This window comes from Phyllobates terribilis, unplaced genomic scaffold (genome assembly GCF_046119375.1).
Source record: "Phyllobates terribilis strain yellow unplaced genomic scaffold, ASM4611937v1 Scaffold_4__5_contigs__length_816908805, whole genome shotgun sequence".
Lineage (NCBI taxonomy): Eukaryota > Metazoa > Chordata > Amphibia > Anura > Dendrobatidae > Phyllobates > Phyllobates terribilis.
Genome location: NW_027362764.1, coordinates 611,543,585 through 611,558,003, shown reverse-complemented (window position 1 = coordinate 611,558,003; position 14,419 = coordinate 611,543,585). Strand labels below are relative to the sequence as shown.

The following is a 14,419-nucleotide window of genomic DNA, read 5'->3' as shown; positions in this document are numbered from 1 at the left end:
TCCAAGATGTATTGATTAAAATCAAGTTTAAAATTAACGTTGCTCATGGGAAAACCCCTTTAAAGTTTTTTTGTTAAGAGGGCAGTGAGCAAGAGAAGGGGCTGACTTAGGAACAGAGCAATCACGCTGTGGTAATTTGTTTCATGATGTAAAGACCCAAAAGGGAAAGAAAGCTATGTCAGTGTGTGATTAAATACAAGAAAAGTACAGAAATATATACACTAAAATATATTAGTGCCTTGTTTGCTTATGATGAATGAAAAAAAAGTCTCTAGACAACTTTAATGTCATCAAAAAATTATTTGCTGTTTCAGAACAAGGGAGTATCATCCAACCTTTCAAAATGAGGGATAAAAACATGCTAAAAATGGAACAGAAATTATCATAATGAAAACAATTGATTATATTTTGCCTTAGGACAAATATGTTTTTACTACATTCCTGCTATACTAATTCTCTTAATTAACCCAATAAACAGAACAAATTGGAATATACTATAGAGGAGAAATGTTTCAAACGCAGAATGTAATATTAATGTGTCGGGTACGGTAATTTATTGCACTCATAAGTAGATAAATACTAATGTAGCTGCATTTGGCAATCAATTAAAAAGACACATTAACCCCTTCACCCCCGATCCTGTGAACTTCCTGACCATGCCAAATTTTACAATTCTGACCAGTATCATTTTAGGAGGTAAAAACTCTGGAACGTTTCAACATATTCAGTGATTCAGAGATTGCTTTTTCATGACACATTGTACTTTATGTTAGTGGTATTTGTGAAAATATTGAAACTTTGGCAAAAAATTTGAAAATGTAGCAATTTTTAAACTTTAAATGTTTATGCCCTTGAACTAGATAGTTATACCAAGCAAAATAGTTAATAAATAACATTTACCACATGTCTACTTTACATCAGCATCATTTTTTAAACATATTTTTTTTAATTACGAAGTTAGAAGGGTTAAAAGTTTATCAGCAATTTTTTTATTTTTCCAACAAAATTTACAAAGCCAATTTTTTAGGGACCACATCACATTTCATGTGACTTTGAGGAGCCTATGTGACATCAAATACCACAAGTGACACCATTTTAAAAACTGCACCTCTCAAGTGCTCAAAACCACATTCAAGAAGTTTATTAACTCTTCAGGTGTTTCACAGGAATTAAAGCAACGTGGAAGAAAAAAATTAAAGTTTTACTTTTTCCCACAAAAATGTTTTTGCTCCAAGTTTTGCATTTTCACATAGTTAACAGGAGAAAATGGACCATACTATTTGTTTTTCAATTTCTCCTGGGTACACCGATACCCTATATGTGGTATAAAACTACTGTTTGGGTGCACGGCATGGCTCGGAAGGGAAAGAGCACTATTTGACTTTTGGAACGCAAAATTGACTGGAATAGATAACGGATGCCATGTCGTGTTTGCAGAGTCCCTTATGTGCCTAAACAATGGAAACCCCCCACGAGTGACCCTATTTTGGAAACTACACCCATCAAGGAGCTTATCTAGAGATGTGGTGAGAACCTTGAACCCGTAGCTGCTTCACAGAATTTTATAACGTTGAGCCGTGAAAATAAAAAATTACATTTTTCCCACAAAATGTTGGTTTAGCTGTAAATTTTTCATTTCAACAAAGGTAACAGGAAAAATGGACCCTGAAATTTGTTTTGCAATTCCTCCTGAGTATGCCGATACCCAAAATGTGGTGGAAAACTACTGTTTGGGTGCACGGCAGGGCTCAGAGGGGAGGGAAACAATTTGATTTTTGGAACACAAATCAGGTTGGAATAGATAGCAAACGCCATGTCGCATTTGCAAATCCCCTGATGTGCCTAAACAATGGAAACCATCCACAAGTGATCCCATTTTGGAAACTACAACCCTCAAGGAACTTATTTATAGGTGTGGTGATAACCTTGAACTACAGGTGCTTCACAGAATTTTAGAACGTTGAGCCATGAAAATAAAAAAACACATTTTCTCCACAAAAATCTGGTTTTAGCACCAAATTTTCTATTTTCACAAGGGTAACAGTAAAAAATGGACGCCATACTTACTAACACCTGGTCACAATACTTAGGCACTACAGGATGCTGTGGGCTTCAATAATAGAAGACAGAGGCAATGTAGGTGCAAAATTCTGATAAAACAACCACTGGCACACCTAACAGTCATGGAGGGGGTGGTTGTATATCATTCTAAATGCAAACAGATAAGACTTGTATATGACGATAGTCACATAGGTAGCCTCAAACGTGATCACGAGGACTAAGACATAAATCCAGTGATAGATATCATTCTAATAAGACATAAAACATATCAAAAAGCGCTTTCATAAAAACAATGGACATAGCCCTCCATATCCGACCGCCTTTTGGTGACACTAATCTGTAAGTCCAACCGAGGGTTTCGCCTACAATTTTGGCTTCTTCTGTTACGAATCCATTTAAAATTTGTTCATATGGCTAAAATACCAGGGTCTAAAGCTGAATGTACATTACCTATTGGTTTGCATAGCAGCCTCTTACAAAGAATTTATTGTACATTGGTTTCTCCTCAAAAACTAGGTTCTTAGAGGATGTTCATCTGTACTTAACTTAAAGCAGATCTGTCATCAGATTTCACAATACAAACTTCACACATTATTAAATAGATCTCTTAGACTTAATGTATCTGCTCTGTGTTTTACAGTTTATCTGGATGCCCTTTAAATGCACAAGCCATAAAGAAAGGCAAACCATCAGAGGAATTAATGAGTGTAAAAATAAAGACAAGTGGAGGTAAGGACATGCTGTGCTCGCATCATTACAAAATCCATTTCACTCATCTAAATACTGCTCTTTGATTCATGAAAAGGTTTCACGAACCTGAAAAAAACATAAAAATAAATGTATTTCTTAGTGCTTTTTTTCAATAAAGTTTCTAACATACTGATCTAATACTGTATCAGGATGCTTGAAAGCATTTCCTATGGCTTTCCACAGAATTAAACAAAATGATTCTAAGATGTAAATTAAAAGAAACCTTTACTCATTAATTTAAGTTTTGTTATGTTTCAAGAGTTTTTTTGCCTTTTTCCCAGTTTTGTGTTCATAAGTATTGAGTTTATAGTGTTTACAGTATATAGACAAACTAGATCTACCGTAAATATCTACTCTGGTTGGTTACAAGTTTATCATCTATTCTAAGACTGAGGACCCATTTAGGCAGTAGTAACAGAGTGATATCACAGAACAGCATTAAAATACATGCAAGCCGATTGGCGGTTATTTATGGACTTGTTTAGACAGGCCAACTACACATTCATGGATACAGAACAATCGTTGATATGATCGGTCTGTGCGCATAGCACATTATTTTTATTGGTACATCTTCTGTTACCACAGGACGGTGTCTTGCTGAGAACAATGATTTTTTAAGCTTGCATTAAAATCATGTCATTCAACAAAGGAGCATTTTGCTCATTCCACATTGATCAGATTTTTAGACAGGCAATAATCTGGAAAGAGTATTCCTAGAAATGCTCATTCCAGAGTAATGACCTCTCTAATTGGCCCCTAAGATGTCTTGCTGCAACACCCGATAACATTGCAATGATCAGTAACCCAATAACATTGTTATGTACTCATATCTTCCATTATTGTGCCCATCATGGTCTTAGTAATTCTAGCCACAATGATCCATGCATTGCATGTACAGTTTATCAAGGGCACCGTGTGGTGAGTCATTTCTCCTTGGATTGGTGTAGAAAATACACTGAACACTTCTTGCCGTGCTACATTGAAAACTATTGCCTTAACCAGTACCACCCACAGAACTCAGACTATCTGCCATAGCACTTATTCTCTTTGCCAGTCACAGAGTCTCCATAAAATGACAATCACAAGAGTGGCAAGTATAGCAAACAATATTGTGTTGTTGTGTCTCAAGAGAGGGACCTGTCAATCAAACAGCTGAGTGGGAGAGAAGCCACAGAGAACCTGCCCCTCTATAACTTGTCCACTTAGTCACTTTGTTCCCGGCTCCCTGTTCAAAGTATGATTGAAAATACACAGACTGTTCCTTTAGTACCATATTCTAACTTACATTCAGATGATTTCTGCTGTCTGAACCATGGACAGCATGAATGAAATAAAGGCTACAAAATTATAAATGTTATATCTAATCAAATGTAGCTGGAGAGTAGAGATGAACTAATCGAATACAAGATGCAGAAATAAGGTTTGGTACCAACTTTTTGACTTTTGAAGTTTGCAAATCCGAACTATTTTCTTTTTGTTTCAAACTAATCACTGAGAATGGCTGCCACCATGTACAGATAACAAAAAGGAAAAGAAAAAGTATCATATGACCTCAGGCACAACATGGTGAGCATGCCCATAAAGCCTTGCAGTTACCTGACCATGTAGCACAGCTATAGGTGGAGACACTGATATTCTCTAGGGTCATGTTCACACGTTCAATATTTATTCAGTATTTAACATCAGTAATTGTAAGCCAAAACCAGGAGTGGAACAATCAGAGGAAAAGTATAATATAAACAGGTCACCACTTCTGTATTTATCACCCACTCCTGGTTTTGCCTTACAAATACTGATGATGTAAAATACTGACCAAATACTGAACGTGTGAACGTGGCCTTTGAAGAATGACATTGGACAGATAAAAATAGAGAAGGAAACAGCTATGTCACGTCATCTTCCACTAAGGCCTCATTCAGATTCCATTTTCCCAATCACATTAAAAAAATGGACATGATTTTTTTAAGTGTTTTGGATCAGAGTTTCATCGTTGATAGGTCACTGTGACTGTTTTTACCACCAGTTTTTCATCAGTGTTTTTCGCGTATGAAAAAAAAAATTGCCAAGCTTCTCCTATATATTGCAATGTGAAAAACAGATATCACATGGATTGTACATGCTATCTCATAGTCTATGGCTCATGATTTTCATAGACCCATAGATTTGTACAGGTAATTTTAATTCATGACTTGAATAAAAAATCTCTGTCATTTATTTTTGCGAACACACAGTCCCCCCCAAAAAACAGATGTGTAAATAGTATTACATATTATATCTATAGCACATGTTCTGTCCATGAAAAAGATTTATAAAACTTTTACAGGAAAATTGGACATCTGAATGAGGCCTAAGTACAGTTATATGAAAAAGTTTGGGCACCCCTATTAATCTTAAGCTTAATGTTTTATAAAAATTGGTGTTTTTGCAACAGCTATTTCAGTTTGATATATGTAATAACTGTTGGACACAGTAATGTTTCTGCCTTGAAATGAGGTTTATTGTACTAACAGAAAATGTGCAATCTACATTCAAACAAAATTTGACAGGTGCATAAGTATGGGCACCCTTATCATTTTCTTGTTTTAAATACTCCTACCTACTTTTATTTATCTAGATTTGTGGTGAGCGCCTTGAACCCACAAGTGTTCCACAGAAGTTTATAACGCTGAGCTGTGAAAATAAAAGAATCATATTTTTGCTAAAAAAATGTTGCTTAAGCCCCAAATTTTTTATTTTCACAAGGGTAACAGTGAAAAATGCACCATTCAATTTGTTTTGCAATTTCTACTGAGTACGCCAATATCCCATATATGGTAAATACCTACTGTTTGGGTGCATGCCATGGCTCAGAAGGGAAAGGACGCCATTTTGGCTGGAATAGGATTTGGATGCCACGTCATATTTGAAGGGCCCCTGTCATGCCAAAACAGCAGAAAACCCCACAAGTGACCTCATTTTAATAACTACACCTCTCATGGAATTCATCTAGGGTAGTAGTGAGTATTTTTAACCTTCAGGCAATTACAGAATTGTATAACTTTGGGCTGAGTAAATGAAATATTAGCATTTTTTCCACTAAAATGTTGCTTTGGCTCCAAGTTTGTAATTTTCAAAAAGGGTAGTAGGAGAAAACAAATAGTACAATTTGTTTTGCAATTTCGCCTGAGTAAGCCAATACCCCATAAATGGTCAAAAACTACTTTTGAAGCACAGTGCAAAGCTCAAAAGGGAAGGAGCATCATATTGGAGTGCAGATTTTGATGATATGGTCTGTGGGTGTCATGTCACATTGGCAGAGACCCTGAGGTCCCAGAACAGCAGAACCCACCATAAGTGACCCTATTTTACAAACTACACCTCTCAATTAATTCATCTAGGGGTGCAGTAAGCATATTGACACTACAGATGTGTCACAGAATTTTATACCATTGGGCGGTGAAGAAAGAATAATTACATTTTTCCATGAAAATTCTGTTTTAGCCCCAGATTTTACATTCTCACAAAAAGGGAAATGGGTAAAATGTTACCAAAATTTGTCACACAATTTTAGCTGAACATGGCAATACACCATATGTAGCTGCACAGTTGTGCTTAGCCACTAGGCGAGACGTGGGAGAGAAGGAGCTCTAGTTGACTTTTGGAGAGCAAATTTTCCTAGAATTGTTTGCAGACTCCATATACTGAGCCCCTAAGTACCAGAAGAGCAGAGTCCCCCCTCAAGTGACCCCATTTTGGAAATTGCACCCCTCTGGGAATTTATCTACAGGTATAGTGCCAATTTTGACTCCATTGCTGTTTTCCAGAAACAAGAAACAATAGATGTTGCTTAGTAAAAATTGCAAATCTGCCAATGTAATGCCCAGTTGTAGTGCCCATATATTGTGCCCAGCTCTTGCTTCTGGGGATACACACACCATAAATTAAGTGGGCTCTCATTGCTACAGAAATGCTAAACATGTGGACACTAAATGTGGTTTGGGCACAATGTGTGGCTCAGAATGAAGGGAAGCATTTGGATTTGGGAGGGCAGAATTTGATGGATTTTATTTTTTTGGGTTGAGGCGGGGGTAGTCATAGCGCTTTCCAGAGCCTTTATGCTACCAGTAATGTGGAAGCCCTTTATATTTCCATTGACAGATGACAAACCTGAGTGAGGACTTGTTTTTTTTTGTGCACTGAGTTAAACCTTTTATTGGGCACATTTACATAACATTTTGGATCACATTTATCTTGTGCTCTATGTTGAGCACTTACATCGGGGTTTCCATCTAAATCTATGAATGATGTGATTTTGATGAAACCCCTGAGAGATCAGTTCACTTGTTTCTTTGGATTCCATCTGGCCTCTGTTCAGCGCGGTCTCTTTTTTAGAGGTGCGCAAAACTACTTTTGTGCATGCTTACAAAGACGGACACTGCCGGATCATAGGCCAGACGACGTCCAAAGTGACTTGATCTGCCTCATTATAGGGAATCTTCCATTGGGGGTTCTGTCTGAATCACGTATTTAAGAGATCTACATGGAAATCCCGGTGTACGTGCTCAGTGCAGAGCGCAGGATAAATGTGAGCCGAGCCATACTGCGATCTTTGGGAGGCAGAATGAACAAATCAACAGCAGGTCAAGAATTGGTTGTATTTATTTTTTATGCCATTCCTCGTGCAGTATAAGTGATTAGATTACTTTATTCTCCAGGTCAGTGTGATTACAGCGATATCAGATTTACTGTATTTTTTTTATATTTTGCTGCTATCACATGCTATAGAGTGCTTTATATACAAAAAAAAAGTTTTGAGAGCTATAATATTTGTTTAATTCTGCCATCAGAGTCATGTGAGGATTTTTTTTGTGTGATGAGTTGACATTTTTATTGGTATCTATTTTGGGCATATAATATTTTTTGATCGCTTTCTATTCAGATTTTTGCGAGGCAGAATGAACAAAAAACAGCAATTCAGTATTTTGTTTTTCAGTTTTTTTTAATGCTGTTCACCATGTTGTAAAAGTGATAATACAGCTTTATTCTTCGGGTCAGTATGATTACAGTGATATCACATTTATATAATTATTTTTTATATTTTTGCTTCTTTTACACAATAAAAACTATTTTAGAGAAAAAAACAATTCTTTTTGCATTGCTATATTCTGAGAGGTATAACTTTTTTACTTCTAAGCTGATGGAGCTGTATCGTGGCTTGTTTTTTGCAGGACAAAATGATGTTTTTAGTGATACCAGTTTTATTTACATTTGTCTTTTTGATCACGTGTTATTCCCGTTTTTGCTTGGCGGCATGAGGTAAAAGCAGTTTTTTTTGCCACTTTTTTTTCTTTACTGTGTTCACTGAAGGGGTTAACTAGTGTGACAGTTTTATAGATCAGGTTTTTCCGGACGAGGCGATAACATATATGTGTACTTTTTTGTGTTTTCATAAATATACTTATTTATTGGTTTTAATATTTTTTTTATTAATTTAGTGATTTTTTAAAATTGTTTAAAAAAAATGTAACCTTTTTTCATTATTTTATGTATTGCAATGCATGAGAACTGTCAGTTTTAGGCTGAAGTCACACTAGCGTGTTAAAAATCGGTCCGATGTTGATCCAGAAAATTAGGACGAATGTCATGCGAGTAAAATGCGATTATTCTCAACTACCATCCGTATGACATCCGTATGACATGTGTATGCAATCCGTATGCAATGTGTTTTTAACATCAGCTTTTACATACTGTAATTCTCTATGCCATTTAAAGCTAGTTTACAAACCAATAAAGCTTATATATAGATATATAGAATAGATAGAATACGTAGGACAGATATCCTGTAGATATTTAATGTCACAAGGTCCCTACATATAACAACTGGCACCCTTTAGTGCCTTTCATGTGGCACTAAAGGGTGTTTAGCCTTATCCAGCTTATTAAATAAATAATTAATAAAAAAAAATGCCATGGGGTTCCCCTTTTTTAATAACCAGCTAAGGGAAGGCTGACAGCTGTGAGCCTATGTTATTATTCTGGGAAGGGGCCAATATCCATGGAGCTTCCCAGCCTATTAATAACAGCTCACAGCTGTCTGCGTAGCCTTTACTGGTTATTAAAAATTGGGGACCCCCCAAAACAATTACGTGCGGTCCCCTCTATTTTTAATAACCAGCAAAGGCTAAGCAGACAGCTGTGGGCTGATATTAATAGGAAGGGCCATGGATATTGGTACCTTCCCAGAGAAATAACACCAGCCCTCAGCCATCCCACATATGGCGTATCCATTAGATGAGCCAATTCTGGTGCTGAGCCTCGGCTCTTTCAGATTGCCGTGGTGTGGTGGCAATCAAAGTAATGGTTTTGGGGTTAATGTCAGCTGTGTAATGTCGCTGACATCAGGCCCAGGGGTTAGTAATATAGAGGTGTCTGTCAGACACCCCTATTACTAACCCCATAGTCAAAAGAAATAAATACAAATACATACAAAAGTCATTTAATAGTAAAAAGCATAATTACCTTTTTGTACCCATTTATTAGAAAAAAAAACAAAACTATCACTTAGGCATCACAGACATAAGGCGCTGAATGGGGTCACTGCAGAAACCATATGCCTGTAAGCCACACAGACGTAAATGTGTCACAATTAGCAAAAGGCTTGATTTTAAATGACACCCTGTATGGCACCTACTCAATCACTCGAGTATTTTAGGCCTTTGTGCGAGTTCAAATGAATATCCTGAATATTATTTACACCTCATGTCTCATTCACATTATGTACCGTAATAGCAGATATTCACACTTCACACACATCACCTTTCATAATATTAAGAATAAAGGATTTGAAAATAACTGTTCATAAAATATAAATATTTTAATGTACCAGCAGGCATAGAGAATGGGGATGATATCAGGAATTTAGATGAAGAGATCAAAGAATTGAATGAATCAAATTTGAAGATAGAAGCTGACATGATGAAACTTCAAACCCAGGTTAGAAAACACTTTTAGTAATTCTGTCTAAATAAACTTGGAAACCTATAGTTTAATAAAAAAGAAAGGAAAAAAATGTGCTAAAAATATGCAATTTACAATTGTGTACCCAAGATACACTAAGTATTCTAAATCATTATATATGAAGTCAAGTATCTGCAGCTTCAAGTCTCCTGATGGTGCTAAAAACAAATGTTAAAGATAAGTTAAATAATAAAAAAAAATTATACTAAAAAAATAAAACTTTTTTCAGAAGTAAAAATAGTAAACCATAAAATGTACACACATGCTATTACCGTGACCGTAACAAACTGATGTCTATAAAATTACTCTGCACCATAATAAAAAATTATCAGGTCAAAAAAAGATGAGAGACCTTTTGGGAAATAATACAAAAATCAAAGTCACTCAAAAAGTGTTATCTACCCTAAAATGAAGACAATAAAAACTAAACACAATTGTAAAAATGAGCAGGTCCAAATACAGGTAATAAGTAAATTATATGTAACTCAAAATAGTGTCACTGAAAGATACAAATCTACCGGTAAAAATCAAGGCCTTACATGGATATGCAGACAGGAAAATGAACAAATGATGGCTAATGTAATGCAGCAGGGAAAAAGTGAAAAAAGAAATAAAATCTATAGGTGCGCCTGAAGGCGCAGACTAGGACCTTTCCTTAAAGGGGATTTGTGACCAAATTTCAGAATACAAACTCCATACATTACTAAATACACCTATTAGACCATGTATTAGATCCAATTGCAATGATAAAGGGGTTGTCTATTATTTGGAAAACCCCTTCTTAAATACTGAAGTACCCCATATAGAATAAAAAACCTTATACTCATCTACCGCACCTGTGCCATTCCAGTGATGTCGGTGCTGGGTCTCCCAGTGCTTGTGTCACATTGTTGTGCCACATGAGCACTGCAGCCAATTAACTGGCATTGCTCACATTTCTCTAGGAAAAAAACCCAGATGTCTGATGAAAATTTGAGCAAAGTTGTTTGGTTGCAGTATTCACATGGCATAACAATGTCTTGCGAGCCCTGGGACACCCATCAATGATATAGTGCGGGACGTGAGTAAAATTCTTTTTTTTTCCATTTAAGACAGGGTAGTCCAGGGAGTGGAGAACCCCTTTAACTATAAAAGAAACCCCATGAGTGAAAAATGATGGAATGAACAATGGTAGAACAATATCAGGAAAGTTATGTTTAATCATGCATATATCAAACATACCCATAGACTTACATAAAGTAGTCTGTCTCAATAAAGGTAGATAAATAAATATACATACAATGGGAGACACTTGCAAACACATATACATTGTGTTTGCCCCCTTCCTGATTTCTTATTCTTTTGCATGTTTGCCACACTTAAATGTTTCAGATCACAAAACAAATTTAAATATTATACAAAGATAACACAAGTGATTGCCCCCTAAACCTAATAACTGGTTGGACCACCCTTAGCAACAACAGCTGCAATCAAGCATTTGCAATAACTGGCAACCCTTTTACAATGCTCTGGAGGAATTTTGACCCAATCATCTTTGCAAAATTGTTGTAATTCAGCCACATTGGAAGGTTTCCGAACATGAACTGCCTTTTTAAGGTCATGCTACAGCATCTCAATCTGATTACGGTCAGGACTTTGACTAGGCCGCTCCAAAGTCTTAATTTTGTTTTTCTTAAGCCATTCAGAGGTAGACTTGCTGGAGTGTTTTGGATCATTGTCCTGCTGCATAACCCAAGTGTGCTTCAGCTTGAGGTTATGAACAGATGGCTGAATATTCTCCTTTAAGATTTTTTGATAGACAGCAGAATTCATGGTTCCATTTACCACAGCAAGTCTTCCATGTCCTGAAGCAGCAAAACAGCCCCAGACCATCACACTACCACCACCACCATATTTTACTGTGGGTATGATGTTCCTTTTCTGAAATGCTGAGTTACTACTACACCTGATGCAATGGGACATACACCTTCCAAAAAGTTAAACTTTTGTCCCGTCCGTCCATCACAGAGTATTCTCCCAAAAGTCTTGGCGATCATCAAGATGTTTCCTGGCAAAACTGAGATGAGCCTTTATGTTCTTTTTACTCAGCAGTGGCTTTTGTCTTGGAACTCTGCCATGCATGTCGTTTTTGTCCAGTCTCTTTCTTATGGTGGAGTCATGAACACTGACCTTAACTGAGGCAAGTAAGGCTTGCAGCTCTTTGGATGTTGTTTTGGGGTCTTTTGTGACCTGTTGGGTCAGTCATCGCTGCAATATTGGGGTAATTTTGGTCGCACTCATGGGAAGGTTCACCACTGTTCCATATTTTTGCCATTTGTGGATAATGGCTCTCACTGTGGTTTGCTGAGTCCCAAAGCTTTAGAAATGGCTTTATAACCTTTTCCAGACTGATGGATATCAAATGCTTTGTTTCTCATTTGTTCCTGAATTTCTTTGGAATGCAGCATGATGTCTAGCTTTTGAGGATCTTTTTGTCTACTTCACTTTATCAAGCATGTCCTATTTAAGTGATTTGTTGATTGAGAACAGCTGTGGCAGTAATCAAGCTTGTGTGTGGCTAGGGAAATTGAACTCAGCTTCCCAAAGATGTGATAAATCAAAGTTAATTTATGTTTTAAGATGGGGGGGCAATCACTTTTTAAAACAGGGCCTTGTAAGTTTGGATTTCTTTTTCCCTTCATAGCAAAGACTTTCATTTAAAAACAGCATTTTGTACTTACTTGTGTTATCTTTGTCTAATATTTAAACTGTATTGTGATCTGAAACATTTAAGTGTGACAAACATGCAAAAGATTGAGAAATCAGGAAGGGGGCAAACACTTTCTCACACCACTGTAAGTGTACTGTAGCATAGTTTTATATGCCTGGCATCACTTTTCATACTTGAATGCCGATTGTATGGCTCAAACATAATGTGACCAGAGCCTTAATAACATAAAAATAACAAATAATACATACTCACCTACTGATCCCTTGTTGCTCTTCTGGTACTGTTGCCAGTGTCCTGGGTCAGTCTCTTCCAGGTTTCATCTGTCATATACCATCCCTGCCATGAGGTGATGATTTTACACACTGCTGGGATTTTTTTTTAAATACATGGAGTAGTGAACAGAAAGTCTTACATTACAAATCTGTTGCTTCAACAGTAGACAATTCTTTGGGGATACCCATACTAAAAAGAAGCAGATTGTGAACAGATTGACTAAAATCCCTGTTGTTGGCTTTTTGCTTTATTTCTACAAAACATAAAATATTTTAAGGAACAACACTTCTAGTTGAAAACAAAATGCACTATTTTTGGTATTTTGCAATAAAGTAGCCGTATGATTAACTGCTTAAAAATTAGAATCCAGCTCTTTGTCCTGACCATGATCTCACTCTCTTAATGAAAGCTTACAATGGGAAAAAGTTTCCTACCTAAGCTATTCTCTAGACATCAAACCTATACAAACTGTCCTTTTTGTTCCTAACCATGTAAAGAATGAACCCCACTGTCAAAACAAAATGCCCATCTCCAAAAATGAGAGACCTCATAAAAGCCTTTATCAAAATTGTGAAAATACATTATTATATATTCCAAAAATTTCAAACTACATATTAAAACTGTAAATTAATACAGTGGCATATACAAGTTTGGGCATCCCTGGTCAAAATTACTGTTATTGTGAACAGTAAAGCAAGTTGAAGATGAAATAATCTCTAAAAGGCCTAAAGTTAAAGATGATATATTTTCTTAATGTTTTAGGCAAAAAAAAAATATATATATATATTGTAATTTTTGTCTTTTTTAAAAATGACAAAAAGGAAAATGGGCCGATTCAAATTTTGGGAACCCTTGGAGATTTGTGTGCTCATATAACTTTGACCAAGGTTTCAGACCTTAATTAGCCTATTAGGGTTATGGTTAGTTCCATTAGGAAAGGCCAGGTGATGCAAATTTCTCAGCTTTATAAAATCCCAGCCTTCTCTAAACTTGTGCCAAAAAACAGCAGTCAAGGATTCTTCTAAGCAGCTACCTGACACTTTGAAAATGAAAATGCTGAAGGTCCACAAAGCAGGAGAAGGCTACAAGAATATAGCAAAGTGTTTTCAAGTTGCCCTTTCATCAGTTCAAAATGTAATTAAGAAATGGCAGTTAAAAAAAATAGGAAGGTCAAGATAAGGTTTGTAAGACCAAGCAAAATTTCAGAGACAGCTGCTCGTAGGATTGCTAGAGAGGCAAATAAGAACCCCTGCTTGACTGCAAACGACCTTCAGAAAGATTTAGCAGACTCTGGAGTTGTGGTACATTGTTCTACTGTTCAGAAACACCTGCACAAATATGGCCTTCATGGAAGAGTCATCAGAAGAAAACCTCTCCTGCATCCTCAACATAAAATTCAGCATCAGAAATATGCAAAAGAACATCTAAACAAGCCTGATGCACTTTGAAAACAAGCCCTATGGACCGATGAGGTTAAAATAGAACTCTTTTGCTACAATGATCAAAGGTATATATGGAGAAAAAAGGGCACACAATTTCAGGAAAAGAACATTTCACAAACCATTAAGCATGGAGGTGGATCGATCATGCTTAGGGTTTGTGTTAGAGCCAATGGCATGGGGAACATTT

At 36.4% G+C, this 14,419-nt stretch overlaps 1 protein-coding gene across 8 annotated transcripts in view; it reads left to right on the top strand.

The window, feature by feature from the left end:
* Positions 1–14,419, top strand: part of ST18 (ST18 C2H2C-type zinc finger transcription factor) — a 520,674-nt gene that overhangs the window by 489,662 nt on the left and 16,593 nt on the right. For 5 of the 8 annotated variants that reach the window (XM_073679291.1, XM_073679292.1, XM_073679289.1 and 2 more), the window contains 2 exons: positions 2,702–2,790; positions 9,677–9,783. In XM_073679291.1, the coding sequence (XP_073535392.1) occupies positions 2,702–2,790; positions 9,677–9,783 (196 nt within the window). The remainder of the gene's footprint in view (positions 1–2,701; positions 2,791–9,676; positions 9,784–14,419) is intronic. The other 3 variants (XM_073679288.1, XM_073679290.1, XR_012320159.1) reach the window with 2 other exon arrangements.